At 35.2% G+C, this 15,684-nt stretch overlaps 1 protein-coding gene and 1 pseudogene across 1 annotated transcript; both read left to right on the top strand.

Annotated features, from left to right (window-relative positions):
* The first annotated feature begins 7,999 nt into the window (after positions 1 to 7,999).
* On the top strand, positions 8,000 to 9,520 carry LOC120114059 (putative UPF0481 protein At3g02645). Its single transcript, XM_039135084.1, has one exon. It carries the CDS (start codon positions 8,000 to 8,002, stop codon positions 9,518 to 9,520), a length of 1,521 nt encoding a protein of 506 aa, XP_038991015.1.
* Positions 9,521 to 12,677: 3,157 nt separating this feature from the next.
* Positions 12,678 to 15,079, top strand: LOC120114053 (annotated as a pseudogene).
* The last annotated feature ends 605 nt before the right edge of the window (positions 15,080 to 15,684 follow it).

Raw genomic sequence — 15,684 nt, 5'->3', positions numbered from 1 at the left:
CTCTACGCGATAACGATGGTGCATGGCGTGTGGAGGTGTCAACTTTACGTGGTGAGGTTGCCGCTCTACGTGAGATGATAGTATCGTTGCAGAATGAGGTTCATACTCTACGCAACGAGGTAAGTTTAAGATTTTCCATATTTAACTTAATGATAAATTTACTCGTAATTTCACTTAGATTAGCCATTTCACTTAGATTGCTTAGTAAATTTATTCGGTTGCTGCCAATTCTGCTAAACTGTGTATTCTTTAACACTGTGAAATAGTATTTGTCTTTGTTTTGTCTTTTGGTTGAAAGTAAATTTGTTCGGTTGCTGCCAATTCTGCTAAACTGTGTATTCTTTAACACTGTGAAATATATTTGTCTTTGTTTTGTCTTTTGGTTGAAAGTAAATTTGTTCGGTTGCTGCCAATTCTGCTAAACTGTGTATTCTTTAACACTGTGAAATATATTTGTCTTTGTTTTGTCTTTTGGTTGAAAGTAAATTTGTTCGGTTGCTGCCAATTCTGCTAAACTGTGTATTCTTTAACACTGTGAAATAGTATTTGTCTTTGTTTTGTCTTTTGGTTGAAAGTAAATTTATCCATTCAAGTTTCAATTTGCAGAAGAAGAAATAGTTTACTTTCGCAACACGAAACTTAAAATCGCAACGCGAAACCAAAATCGCAACGCGAAATGAAAATCGCAACGACAGAATCGCAACGCGAAACCAAAATCGCAACGACAAGATCGCAACGCGAAACCAAAATCGCATTGCGATTTTCATTTCGCGTTGCGATTCTTTCGTTGCGATTTTCATTTCGCATTGCGATTCTGTCGTTGCGATTTTCATTTCGCGTTGCGATTTTGGTTTCGCGTTGCGATTTTAAGTTTCGTGTTGCGAAAGTAAACTATTTCTTCTTCTGCAAATTGAAACTTGAATGGATAAATTTACTTCAACCAATAGACAAAACAAATACTAACTTCAGGGTATTAGTTTGAAACATTTTTCTTTGTTATCTGATGCATTTTGTGAACTATGATAGAATAATGACTTGGGTGAATACAATGCAAGTTTGAAACATATTTGTCTTTGTTTTCACTGTTTAAATATCATGTCTGTTTATTTACTGATTTTTGTATTTAATTATTTAGCGGCCCGATAGAGTGGATGCTTTACGTCGGGTTATGCTTGCACGACGGAGTTCACGCATCAGACAGCGTGCACGTGCTATTAAGTCTCCGTACACCCCAATAGTGCGAAGACACCGCAAGAAGAAGCCCGACTCGCCTGTCATCCCTCAAGAGTCCACTCCTATCGTTGAAGAGGCCCCCATATCATTCCTCGAGAGTCCCCTCCCACCGTTCAAGAGGCCACTGTCATCATTGAAGAGGTCCCTCCCACCATTCAAGAGCCCGATTCACATGGCGTCATATGTAGGCTTCTTGAGAAACCCTCTGTCGTGCCGGACATGATGGATTCAAGTTGGCTCTCGTATGAGTTACCGGCCAGTACCATACCGGTATCTGAAGAGGAGAGGGAACAACTACCGGACACAATTTTGGATAACACCCTTTGGGCTAAGACCGCAGTTGATTTTTATCTACATGAGCGGAGCAAGGGGTGTTTCACTGACATATGCAAGCTCACCGATGATATCTTTTTGTTGCTTGAACGGCCTTGGTGGGGCGTATTATTAGGGGTCGAAGACAATGGCTATTTCGATGGGGGGGTAAGTCTTATATTTTTCTTATATTTCAATTTGATTAATTTTTTTTTAAATTTATGTAAGTCACTAATATATGTCTTTTTTTGTAAAACAGCATATCGATGCGTGGGTGACACGTCTTCTAATAATAAGAAAACTTAAGAAAAATAAAAATATACGATATACAATAATGCCGACGTCTTTTCACGCCGTTCACTTGAAGAATGCACGAGATGAATCATTTGATTTGGGCAATGGACAAGCTAAACTTTATCCTGCATGGTGGGAGGTCGATAAGGTTAGTATTTATTTTAGATTGAGTTTAAAGGTTTTATGAAATAAGTGCGCAAATGAATGAATTATTACTTATGATTGCAGGTGTTTATCCCTGTTTTGGAACGTAAACATTGGATTCTCGTCGAGCTTCAGCTCCCATCCCTTAAGACAATAGTGTATGACAGCATGATAAATTACATATCATTGGCTGATTTAAGAGATGTTATTAAGGGATGGAGCTCTCATTTGGCTAAATTCTTGGATGCGATCAATTATTGGACTCGTTCTGGAAACAAGAAGCCAAAGAAGCTCAATATTACAGTTATTAGAGACGAGACCGCGCCACAACAAACGAGCGGAGCCAGAGGAGATTGTGGTCCTCTCGTATGCTTGGCGTTGGAGCGTTTGACGACGGGAAGCATCAAGTATCTACCTCCCACCGATAGAGATAAAGCTGCAGTAGGCTTGTGGTTTCGGCATTATATGGCTAAATCGATATATACGAGACGCTGCCTACCTGCATCCGCGTTATAAAAATGTCCATAAACAATTGGTAAGTTTATATACTTTTGGTTTGAAAATGTTTGGTTAAGTAACTAGAATTCAATAATTTGTAGAAAGTGTTGTCTGAACAAATGTTTGGTTTCTGCAGGTTAATCTCAGAAGTGAACTGCGTGAAAATGATGTCGAGCTGCAAAAGTTGATTCAATAGTTTAATTGATTGTTTTTTGATTGTTTAATTGATTTGTAAAAGTTGATTCAATAGTAGATGATCGGAAATAAGAATTATTGCTTATTTTTGATTGTTTAATTGATTTGTAAAAGATGATTTGTAAAAGTTGATTTGTGTAATTGATGCGAACATAATTCTTATTTGTGCTTGTTTAATTGATTGAAATGTAATGGTTGATTTTGTTGATTTCAATCTGCATTATGTTGAAGGCAAAAATGACTATCGCAATGCGAAATGAAAATCGCAACGAGAGAATCGCAATGCGAAATGAAAATCGCAATGCGGAAATGAAAATCGCAATGCGTTTATAATTTCGCATTGCGATTATCTCGTTGCGATTTTCATTTCGCATTGCGATTTTCATTTCGCATTGCGATTCTTTCGTTGCGATTTTCATTTCGCATTGCGATTTTCATTTCGCATTGCGATTTCCATTTCGCATTGCGATTTTCATTTCGCATTGCGATTTTCATTTCGCATTGCGATTCTCTCGTTGCGATTTTCATTTCGCATTGCGATTTTCATTTCGCATTGCGATTCTCTCGTTGCGATTTTCATTTCCGCATTGCGATTTTCATGTTGGGATTTTCATTTCGCGTTGCGATTGTATTTTCCGTGTTGCGATAGTCAAATGCATGCCTAATAGTGATAACAACTGAATAACAAGAGTTGGTTAAGTCAAAATGGTTGGCCTGAGTCATTAATTCAACTGAAAATGTTAAAAGTTCACACATAAAATCCACATAATACAACGTTTGCATTTAAAAATCACCTAAGTTAACAGTCTCAAAAGGTGAAGCCAATCGTGATTGGGATTTTAAAGATGATTGCCTTTTGCTTGACACCATATGAGCTTTGGATTTTGATGAGGATCCATATTTTGGTAGAGGAAAAGATGATTTTGATGGCACTGGTGATCCACATGTCAACCTTGTATGACCACTTTCCTTGCACCGACTACATGTCGATCTCTTCTTCTCTTCACCCTTAGACGGTATACGATCGTGACTTTTTGGTCGGCCAGGTAGCCTTCTGTCCATGGCTGGTGGCAAAACTGTTTGTAAGTCATCTGGTATGTCCCACTCAGAAGGATGTGGAATAGGGTAGACAATCTCGGCATAAGTCTGTCGATAAACTTCTGTAGTGTAGCAATCCATAGCGTATGCGCTTGAATCATCTTGGTTTAAATGAAGAGCAACTTTTATAACATGGCCACACGGATAACCAGATGTTTGCCATTTCATACAACTACACGTCTTTGCATTTAGATCGACTAGCCCATTTAAGTTATTATCCAGTACTTGAAACAAAGTGTTTGAACATGGTTCAACTCTCCATGACGTTGACTTCACAACACGTTTCGTTATCTTTTTTTCAGTCCATGGTGTAACACGATGTTCCAATGTTCCTGTAAATTTAAATAAACAATACTTAGTAAATATATAAATATGATAAGTTACGAATTCAAAGAAATAATACCTGCATGGTTTCTTTTCTTGTAGTACCACTGTTGAATAGAGGCTCGAAAAAACTCCATTAACATAGTAATGGGTAATTTCCGGGAATGACGACTTAGAGCGTTGATTGATTCTGCACTATTAGACGTCATGAAACCATATCTTGCTCCAAGTTGATGTACTCTTGACCATCTTTCAAACCCGACATCTTCTAGTGTTTGAGCACACTGAGGCAAAACACGTCTTAAACAATTTATATGCTTATTGAAATCCACTTCCCGATAAGCTTTTACAGCCTTCCAGTATGTCCATTTGTGTTTTTTTATACCAGCAGACCTTGATTTTAGATTTCTATACAAATGAACACCACAAAGTCCATGAAAAGCATCTGGGAAACACCTTCTAACAGCGTTGTCAATTGAGTTTGCCCTATCGGATATGATTGTCAGATTGCTAATAGGACCTATGCAATCCCTAATATGCCCCATAAACCATGTCCATGAATCAGAGGTTTCAGATTTGCCAACCCCGTAAGCTATTGGCAATATCCCATTGTTAGCATCCATGGCTACTGCTAATAAGTTTACTCCAAGGTATCGACCTTTCAAATGTGCTCCGTCAACTATAATAACTGGGCGCATGCAAGTAATAAACGAACGAATCTACAAAATAATATACACAAGAAATATAATCATTTAAATGTGAAATGCATGTAACTAACAAAAATGAGTCAACAAAATTATATTGATTTACTAACCGTAGCACCAATGGCGATAAACAACAACTCAAAGCGTCCATCTCTATCTGTTTTGATATGAGTTACCGACCCAGGATTTTTCAGCTTTAAATTGTGACAATAAGCCGGCAGTTGGGCAAACGATGCTTCTGGCGACCCCCTCAACAATTCCAAGGCATAACATTTGGCTCTCCAAGCTTGAGAATATGATATACTAATCTTGAACCGAGCATTCATGTCAGTCATAATTTCATGTCCCCGATATACCCTGCCATTCAAAAACATTAACTCAGCCAGAAAACCACCCAACACCTTTTTGTTTGCCTGTCTATGGTGAGGAAAAACGAGGGTTCTTGAACATGTATGTTTATCAATAAAAGTCCTAACTTGAAACATTTTGCAATCTTTTATTCTCTTTGCAATCATACGCCACGTACAGTTTTTGTCAATCATACACCTTGTTTCGAAACGATCTTTGCTTGATTTGTTAACTTTTAGTTGATAGCCATCTTCCACACATTTTGTATACAAAGCTATCTTCAAGTCTTCCTTTGTATCAAAACAATCATCTTTCTTGACACGAATAACTTTTGTGTAACAATCAACTGCTTTCTTTGCCAACTCTTCTTCCGGTAACTGAAGTAATTCTGGCATATTCCAGTTATACTCCCGTGGCATTTTCTTTTCTTCGGGGACTTTTTCTTCTTCTTTTTCTTCTTCAGGATTATATGAATTACAGAATGGATGTTCAACATGTTCATTCACAGTCGTAACTTCCTCCTCATTATCATCAACAACATCTTCCTCGGCAACGGGTGTTTCATCATCAAAATTCGGGTATTGACCAATATTAAAATCATTACACACATGGTCTGTTTCTTCTTCTGAAACATCATCAAAATCCGTGTATTGACCAATATCAAAGTCCGGATATTGACCAAGACCAAATTTCGAATACTGACTAGTACTCACAATTTTTTCTGTTGGCTCATCATCGTCTAACTGGTCAATACGAAAACCGGAATTTGGTGCTGAAAGTTGATTGGGATTTGGATTAGAGAAAGGTTGTGGGTTTTGAGAAAAACTTAGTTGATTACTAACCGCTACTGACCCAACAATACTACTTCTAGGTTCAACAACATACAATGTAACATCATCTTGTGAAACACTAATGTAAGCAATGAATCGTTCAACATCTTCATTGTCGGTTAACAAATAAACTTTACCATTTCTCTGATAAGATAGCCTAAATCCACTTAGGGGCTCTAAATTCAATTTATTTGAAACACGTAGCATTAGAGTTTCATAAGTTAACTTTTGTAAAGACAATTTTAGTTGAAGATTCATGGGTAAAGGCATATATTGTAAAACACCATGAACATTATCCCATGACCCTCCAAAACACAAATCTATCCAAACATGATCAGATGATTTCATGGTTGTAAATTAATTTACTAAACAGACGAGCTGCGAAACTAAAACCTGTTGCCGGATTGGGAAGGATGTCGTTGGATATAGGAACGGATGTCGCCGGAGAGAGTGATAGATGGAGATGGAATGAGTTGCGATTTAGGGATTTAGTTTATGATTTCAGTGTTATATACCCAAAATTTCAGTGTTGTGATTTACAGATTCTCGTTGCGATTTACGGATTATCGTTGCGATTTACAGATTCTCGTTGCGATTTACGGATTATCGTTGCGATTTACGGATACGCGTTGCGATTTACGGATTATCGTTGCGATTTACGGATACGCGTTGCGATTTACGGATACGCATTGCGATTTACGGATACGCGTTGCGATTTACGGATACACGTTGCGATTTACGGATACGCGTTGCGATTTTATGTATTATCGTTGCGATTTACGGATACGCGTTGCGATATACGGATACGCATTGCGATTTACCCATACGCGTTGCGATTTACGGATACACGTTGCGATTTACGGATACGCGTTGCGATTTATGTGTTCGCGTTGCGATTTTCATATTCGCGTTGCGATTATTGAAAATCGCAATGCGAATTTGTACTATCGCATCGCGATTTTCAAGAATCGCGTTGCGATTTTGGAAACTGATTTGCGATTCTGGGGATCGCGTTGCGATTTTGTTGGTCATTTTGGCAAATCCAAAAAAAGTTGGTTAAAATCGTATATTATAACTTTTTTTTGGTCACTGAGGCGATTTTCTCTAATATTAAATATGTTCAATGACGTGGGTGAACTTACATAACCGGATAAGTTATATACTTTAAAAATATAAATTTATGTAATTATTAAGTGGTTTCATTAATAAAATAGAGTATTTTTCTCTTTAGCGACTTTAAATTCGAATAATTATATTTATAAAATGTATATACATTGTTAATAAATAAAAAAGATTTTATATTCATTTTATATTTTTAAAAAAATATAAATCCAATAGAAAGAATCTAGAATTTTGAAAAATAGTGTAAATAATTAATAAAATATTTAAAAATATAAGATTTATAATTATTTTGAGTTTTATATATTTAAATATATCGTTCTTCAAACATAGTTTTAATGAAACTAATTTTACAATAGAGTAACTATTTCTTATGAGGTTTCATCCCATAATTTAGAAATACTAAAGTTGAGTTCGCACTAAGTGATGCTCATAACTCAAACTAGTGTCGTCTTACTATATCGTTTGATTTAGGAAAATGAGAACACAGAATATAATTTAAGGTTTAAACTAACACTCATAAACATCCGTTTGTTATAAAATCTATATATATTATATGGTTAGAAAATTTTCTCACATCTCATTACAGATATACACAATAGTGATATAAATTTAATAAGTTATATTATAAATTTAAAAAATGTAAAATTATAAAAATATAAAATTAAATTATTAATAAAAACATAAATTATATAAATATTTAAAATTTTCAGAAATATAAACTACATCCGTCCATCCTTGCATGTCATGTCCTATGATTTCTTCTATAAAAGCGCCCCTCATTTATCACAATCCCTGCCGTCAAGCATCGAAAGAGCCAAAGCATCTGCCCGTACGGCCACATCGACCCAAAGAAACATACGACAATAAGAGCTTAAATAATATATTAAAAAAACAGACATGTCTTGTTCCCAAGCAAGAAGGTCATCAGATTTGGTTTCAAATCGTGATGAACGTCGATGGGTGATAAACATCCGTACGTTCCTTGACGATGAAGAAGATGGTGAAGGTACTGAAGTTCTCGCATCGATCCACAGTGTTCCCAAAGCACTGATTTCGAGTAACCCAGAGTTTTACACCCCACAAATGGTTGCTATCAGCCCTTATCATCAATGGCGTCCGGAGCTTTACGAGATGGAGAGATACAAGCTGGCTGCTGCAAGACGAATTCGAAGGCAATCACGGCCGTCTCGTCTTTCGTTCCCGACGATTGTTCAACATCTGCAAAAGCTCGAGACGAGGATCCGGGCTTGTTACAACAAGTACTTGGACGTCGAGGATGAAACTTTGGCTTGGATGATGGCCGTTAACGGTTCGTTCTTGCTCGAGTTTCTTCGAATCCATGTTTGTCGTGAGGATCAAGTGAGCATGACGATGTCGAAACTGAATCACGACTCGATTCTCAGAGACGTTGTGATGCTGGAGAATCAGATCCCCTTGTTTGTGCTGCGAAAGGTGCTGGAAATCCAATACTCATCGTCGGAAACAGCCGATGATATCATGCTTTCGATGCTGAAGGGATTTTCTGGCGAGCTCTCCCCTTTCAAAACAATGGAGACGATCGATGTTTCGAAATGTCATCATATTCTGGATTTTCTCTACCAAATGATCGTCCCTAACCTTGAACAAATACCATCCGAAGATTCCGAACAAGTCGTCGAATTGGAAGAACAGAAGGAACACACAGATGAAAAAGAAAGCATTAGTTACAGGAACCAGCTGTTGATCGAGATATGGACGACGCTTTCGAAAATGACTCAGTTGCACAAACCGTTCCGGCTCATACTCAATTTCCCCTGGAAAATCCTATCAAACATAATGAAAGAGCTAAAGAAGGAAGATGACAATTCCATGATAGAAGAGATCACAATCCCATCCGTATCTGACCTCTCGAAAGCCGGTGTCCGTATCGTCCCGACGAACGGAAACATCTCGACGATCGGTTTCGATGTCCAGACCGTCACATTACACCTCCCGATCATCTCCATAGACAATAACACCGATGTCGTCCTAAGGAACTTGGTGGCATACGAAGCATCGTACGCGATAGGACCGCTGGTTTTCGCCCGATACACCGAGTTAATAAATGGAATCATCGACACGGAGGAGGACGTGAGGTTGTTACGAGAAAAGGGTGTTGTTTGGAATGGTTTGAAGAGCGACAAGGAAGCTGCTGATATGTGGAACGGGATGAGTAAGTCCATCAGATTAACCAAAGTCCCGTTGTTGGATAAAGTGATTGAAGACGTTAACAAATACCACACTGGCACATGGAAGGTTAAGCTCAATAACGTGTTGAAGCACTACGTCTATCGTTCATGGCGGTTCCTCACACTGCTGGCGGCGGTTGTGCTTCTGTTCCTGTCGACATTCGAGGTCTTTTGCTCGGTTTATGGCTGCTCTCGAGTCTCGACTCTATGAAATCCAAACCTCCAGTGTCGATTAGTCGCGGTTCATCTCTTCATGTAGCAATAATAGGGTAGATTATTTTCATTTTTTAATTATGTTAAAATGATTAAATCGTGAAATTCTTAAAAGTATTTTTAAATTTATTAAGTTGTTGTAAAATAGTTAAATAATTTAATAAATATTTTATAATTTTTAAAAATTTAATTATTAAAACGGTTATTTAAACATAATTAATGATATATGTTGTAATGTATCCATAATAATATATAGTGTAATATATAAGATTGTATCTTAATTCATTTGGTATGGTTGTTTAAAGGAAGAGAATAATCAAACTATCGATAAAAAAACAAAAAACGAGTCTAAAAAAACATGTCATAAAAATATATTAAAACGTGGCTGGTATAAAGACGAAGTTATTAGAAATTAAAAAGTAAAGAAAAATCAAAGATGTTATATAAGAAAAATAATTGAGTCTTAATTCTTTAGAGGTATGAGCTTAATGTATAATACTTTTTATTAGTCTTGGTTCGTGCATATATATATATATATATATATATTGTTATGTTAGTTAATTAACTAATTTCAAGTCGAATTAAACGATAATTGAACTTTTAAAAAAATAATTAGTAATTGTTAACTTATCCAACATCTAATTATTCAACCAATTAACTGAAATAAAATTTAGTTCAATTAATTAATTTGATTAAACTGAACAATGAACATTCCTGTTAAAAGTTTTAACTCCTAAAATTATCCTTGATGTTGATTTTTGAATAGTAAACATTCTTTAGATTAGAAAAAACCTAAATACTATTAGTGCTTTGATATCATTGTCACAGAATGTTAGTAAATTGCATTTCCTATTAAACAATTATAAAAAAATATTACTATGATCAAACATAAGTTTAATGTGCAAAATTAAATTTACATTAGAGGTTAAGTGTGAAAACAAAATTCTTAGATTTTGACGACGTAGAGTGAGTAGAATACTTAAACAAAATATTTCACTTTAATTTAACGTGTAATATTATGATACATGAACTATATATATATATTTATATACATCTAAATGAAATTTGGATATTAACTCAAACAAACAAATTAAATTGAAGTATATAATTGAGCCAATGAACTTTAAATACAATTTAAATCTTAGTCAAATTTAGATATATAATTGAATAAAAAATAAATATTAAATTCTTGTATCAAAATATATGTTTACCCATATAATTTATGGGGTACCACGTACCTTAGATAAAGTAAATGAAAACTGACTGTATCAATCACGAATGTTCGTGCCCACGAATTGTAGGCTCGGCTGCAATAGATAACTAACTGCCTCTTTTGAACAGAAATCATATTTCAACCACACTAAGTAGCTGCTAGTTTCCACGTGTCGACGTTTCAATCGCTTATCCCACTTTTTGTACTAAAAGTCTTAAAAGCCCTAAGTAAGAGAGTGTTCGATGGAAAAAAAAGCCCTTTAAACATGTTTCTCCTCAAGTAAATCCCCAAAATACCCAACAAAATGAAAATAAACGGCTACTTTTGATTTAGCCCCTTTACTATGCTAAAATTTTATTTTTTTCCATATATCTTACTTTTTTGGGTATCTCTCATGTCCGTTTTACCGTTCATGTTTAGGTTGCAGATGCTCTTCCCAACCAGGAACATAGTCAGAATCAAACTTCATTGGGCAAATATAAACAGTGACAAAATGAGTCATAACCTAATTATTAAGTACTCAATTTAATATTTGGAAGTTAAGCTATCTTATTCTAATTTGTTTAATTTTAAAATTAATAGGGATTTAGGAAGTATTCAAACTTAAAAAATATTAAGGATAATGACAATTTATATAGTTTTAAAATTGAGAGGGACCGAAAAGCAATTTAATCTAAAACGTTAGAGGGCCAAGACTTAATTTATGTAATTTTGAAATCGTACGTTGTTACTATAATGATAGTAGCTAATAATGTTCATTTAGATATATTATAAAAAGAAATAACTCCAGTGACCGAAAATGTCTTATAAATATATAATTTTAATCAATTTTTTTTATTTTAAAAAATAATCAACAAATTCACAACGCGAACTCCTATTTCATAACACAGTTTCCAAATTCGCAACTCGAACATGAAAATTTTCGCAACGTGAATTTTATTTTCGCAACGGTAATTACCGATATAGGTAAACACAACTATTCGCAACGCGAATTTCGCAAATTAAATTCACCAATTTCGCAACTCAATTACCGATATAGGTAAAAACGGTAGAAAAATCCGGTAAAAAATCCGAATTCGACAATTTGAAAATTGAGTTGCGAATTTGGCAAATTCGTGTTGTGAAATGTAAAATCTCGCCTCTTAAAGAAAAAATTAAAGGACATAAAATGCACTGGAGTTGTTTTACATCACAGTTGCTAAGTCTACGTATGAATCACTCAATTAAACTTACGCCTGTAAATGAATTTAACAAACACGAACAAGGGTATGTTCAAGTTCGTTCGTTTGTTCGTTTAACTTTAACCAAACAAACGAACTGTCGAAATGATTTTTTTCTTTAAGAGGCGAGATTTTACATTTCGCAACACGAATTTGCTAAATTCGCAACTTAGTTTTCAAATTGACGAATTCAGATTTTTGACCGGTTTTTTTCTACCGTGTTTACCAATATCGGTAATTGAGTTACGAAATTGGCTAATTCGATTTGTGAAAACGAAATTCGCGTTGCGAATAGTTGTGTTTACCTATATCGGTAATTAGCGTTGCTAAAATTTTAAATTAGCGTTGCGAATTTGGAAACTGTGTTGCGAAATTAGAGTTCGTATTGCGAATTTGAAATCGCGTTGCGAAAATTTCCATGTTCGAGTTGCGAATTTGGAAATTATGTTGCGAAATAGGAGTTCGTGTTGTAAATTTATTGGTTATTTTTACAAATCTAAAAAAAATTGACTAAAATCGTATATTATAAGGTATTTTCGGTCACTAAAATTATTTTCTCATATTATAAACATTATAATGATAGAGGATCAAATTATATAAAAATTAAGGGACTAAAATAATAAATATACCAAGATAAATTAATCGAAGGACATAAATTCTCCGCCGTTTCCTACTGTTGGCTCATATGAAGCTTCACTAATTCATTTGCATTTCCGTTTCTTTGAAAATCAAAATTCCGATGGCTACGAGCTTCCATGGAGTTGGAGCAGCTGTTGCAGCTTTATCATCATCACCGTCCAATTCTGTTGATTCCAAGAAACTCCTTTGCTCTCATCGCAGATCCTTCCCCGGTTCGACATATTCGATTTTTTCTTTGATTTTCTTGCCTTTTTCATTTCAATTCAGTTTTCTTATAAAAGAAATTTGATTTGATGCAGTGAGGAAAGGAACAAGCCTTGTAGTGGCTAGATCTGAGGGAAGCGTGAGCTTGGATTTTAATCCCAAGGGTCGAAGAGCTCAACAAGTGATTGCCAATGCAGTTGCAGTAATGTTTTTCTCCTCTCCTCTCTCTCTCTCTCCCTGAATTTTAATGTTATAAGTTTTTTTTTGGTTACTAAACTTGATTGTATTTTTGTTTAATTCTTTTAGACCAAATCTGATAGCTCTCCAGCTTCGTCATCTTCGAAACCAGGGTATGGATTTTGTTTTTGATTCATAGTTAACTCTACGAAATGGTTTTACACTGTAATCTGTAGTACTCAATTGCTCAATCCTTGTTATATTATTAAGAAAGTTACAAGCTAGTAGTAGTTAAGCAAATAGTTAAGTGTACTATATTCTTGGCATTGACATTTGACAGTGTTAGAATGGACATTTTAATTTGAGGGAGTCAAATATCGAGATTAATTTTAATGTCGATGTATAATTTTATGGAGTAAATGTAAATCTATAATAAATATTCATCGAGCTTTTTCTTGAAAAAAAAACGATATAAAATTATAATAGCAGATATTGACGCTCAATTTGTAGAATAAATTATTAAAATGATGAGTAAATTAGTAAGATTTTGCACTAATTTATAGAATAAAGTAGGAATGTCTTTGATTTTCGCCAATGTATATTTTCTTATTTTATTTTTATTTGAAAATATTATAAAAGAATAGAGGGAAAAAAATCATGATTTGAGAAATAAGAATAAGCAATAATATTGAAATAAAACTCAATAAAAGACTAAGTTTGTGTATGTATATATATCAATTATATCTTATGACATTTTATTAGCTTTGAAACTTTTAGGAGAAGCAATATTTTAACAAATAAATTTAAATTTATATATGTGTAATTTCTGTTTATGATAATTTAAGTTGTATATACAAAATTTATACTTGTTATCAAAGACGGACACATAATTTTATGTCAGGAGTACGAACTTAAGAAGTTATATTTGAAATTTAGGAGTATGAAATTAGACAATCAATAGAAAATATAAACAAAATACCTAAAATATAAGGCAATTTGAAATTTTTAGGGGTGTCTGTTGTCACCATCTTGTCTTTTGTTTCGTTTTCATGAACGGATGTTAGCATCTCTTATCAGTGGTATATCTAAGTAAATCTATGTTGTAACTCCAGGCATGAGCTTTTACTTTTCGAAGCTCTACGAGAGGGTTTGGAAGAAGAAATGGATCGGGATCCCCGTGTATGTGTCATGGGTGAAGATGTTGGTCACTATGGAGGATCATACAAAGTGACCAGAGGATTGGCTGAAAAGTATGGGGACCTCCGGGTTCTCGACACCCCTATTGCAGAGAACTCATTCACTGGCATGGGAATCGGAGCTTCCATGACCGGTCTGAGACCAGTTGTCGAGGGTATGAACATGGGATTCCTCCTCCTTGCTTTTAATCAGATCTCCAACAACTGTGGTATGCTTCATTATACATCCGGTGGCCAGTTCACTATACCGATAGTCATTCGTGGGCCTGGCGGTGTCGGACGTCAACTAGGGGCTGAGCACTCTCAACGTCTCGAATCATATTTTCAGTCAATCCCTGGAATCCAAATGGTTGCATGTTCAACCCCTTACAATGCCAAGGGCTTAATGAAGGCTGCGATCAGAAGCGAGAACCCTGTTATACTTTTCGAGCATGTTTTGTTGTACAACCTCAAGGAGAGAATCCCGGACGAGGATTTATATATGCAACCTCGAGGAAGCAGAGATGGTAAGGCCTGGAGAACATGTCACCATTCTCACCTATTCAAGGATGAGGTATCATGTGATGCAGGCAGCTAAAACATTGGTGAACAAGGGTTATGATCCTGAAGTAATTGATATTAGGTCTTTGAAACCATTCGATCTTTACACTATCGGGAACTCGGTGAAGAAAACTCACTGTGTTCTTATCGTGGAAGAGTGCATGCGGACCGGTGGTATCGGTGCTAGCTTGAGAGCTGCCATCACCGAGAATTTCCATGATTATTTGGATTCTCCGATTATGTGCTTATCTTCACAGGATGTCCCTACACCATACGCCGGAACATTGGAGGAATGGACCGTCGTTCAGCCTGCTCAGATCGTGACGGCCGTCGAGCAACTCTGCAAGTATTAGCTGAACCAGTGATTGCATAGGTAAAGTTACGTTACACTCGGCATGTTTATTTTAAAACCAGTGCTCATGCAACTTTGTTTTCGATATCTTGTTGTTTGTTTGATCTTGTGGCTGAAATGACATCAATAGTTGCATGTAGAGAAACTGGAATTACTATACACTCAACGAGGTCAAATGTATAATCCATTCCGTCTAACGTTTTTTTTTTTTTTTCATATTTGGAAATTACCTTAGCGGTGATTTCACATTCTTTTTGAAAACAATGGAATACTACATGTGAATGGCTCGTAGTTCTCATGGAAATTAAATTATGAAAATATTATATAATACTATTTGGGGGGTTTTATATGCTCAAGTAATAATATTTAAAATAAATGGATATATGTCAAAAATATTTAGAGCATGTGGTTATAGACTCTCACTTAACATTTTTCTTCTTTTGGTTGTGAATTTAGTACCTATTAGAAGTAAAATTTCCTTTCTCCCTCACCTAAATAGGAATTGTTCAAAAGAAAATAAATTTATGCATTTATTTTTGGATGAAGTAAATTAAATATCATTGAACTATATTCATATAGTTAATTCGTGACATTAATTAAACCGTTTGAACACTAACCCGA

This window comes from Hibiscus syriacus, unplaced genomic scaffold (assembly GCF_006381635.1).
Source record: "Hibiscus syriacus cultivar Baekdansim isolate YM2019G1 unplaced genomic scaffold, ASM638163v2 tig00110217_pilon, whole genome shotgun sequence".
Lineage (NCBI taxonomy): Eukaryota > Viridiplantae > Streptophyta > Magnoliopsida > Malvales > Malvaceae > Hibiscus > Hibiscus syriacus.
Note: the sequence above shows the minus strand (reverse complement) of the source record. Positions and strands in the feature narration are given on the sequence as shown.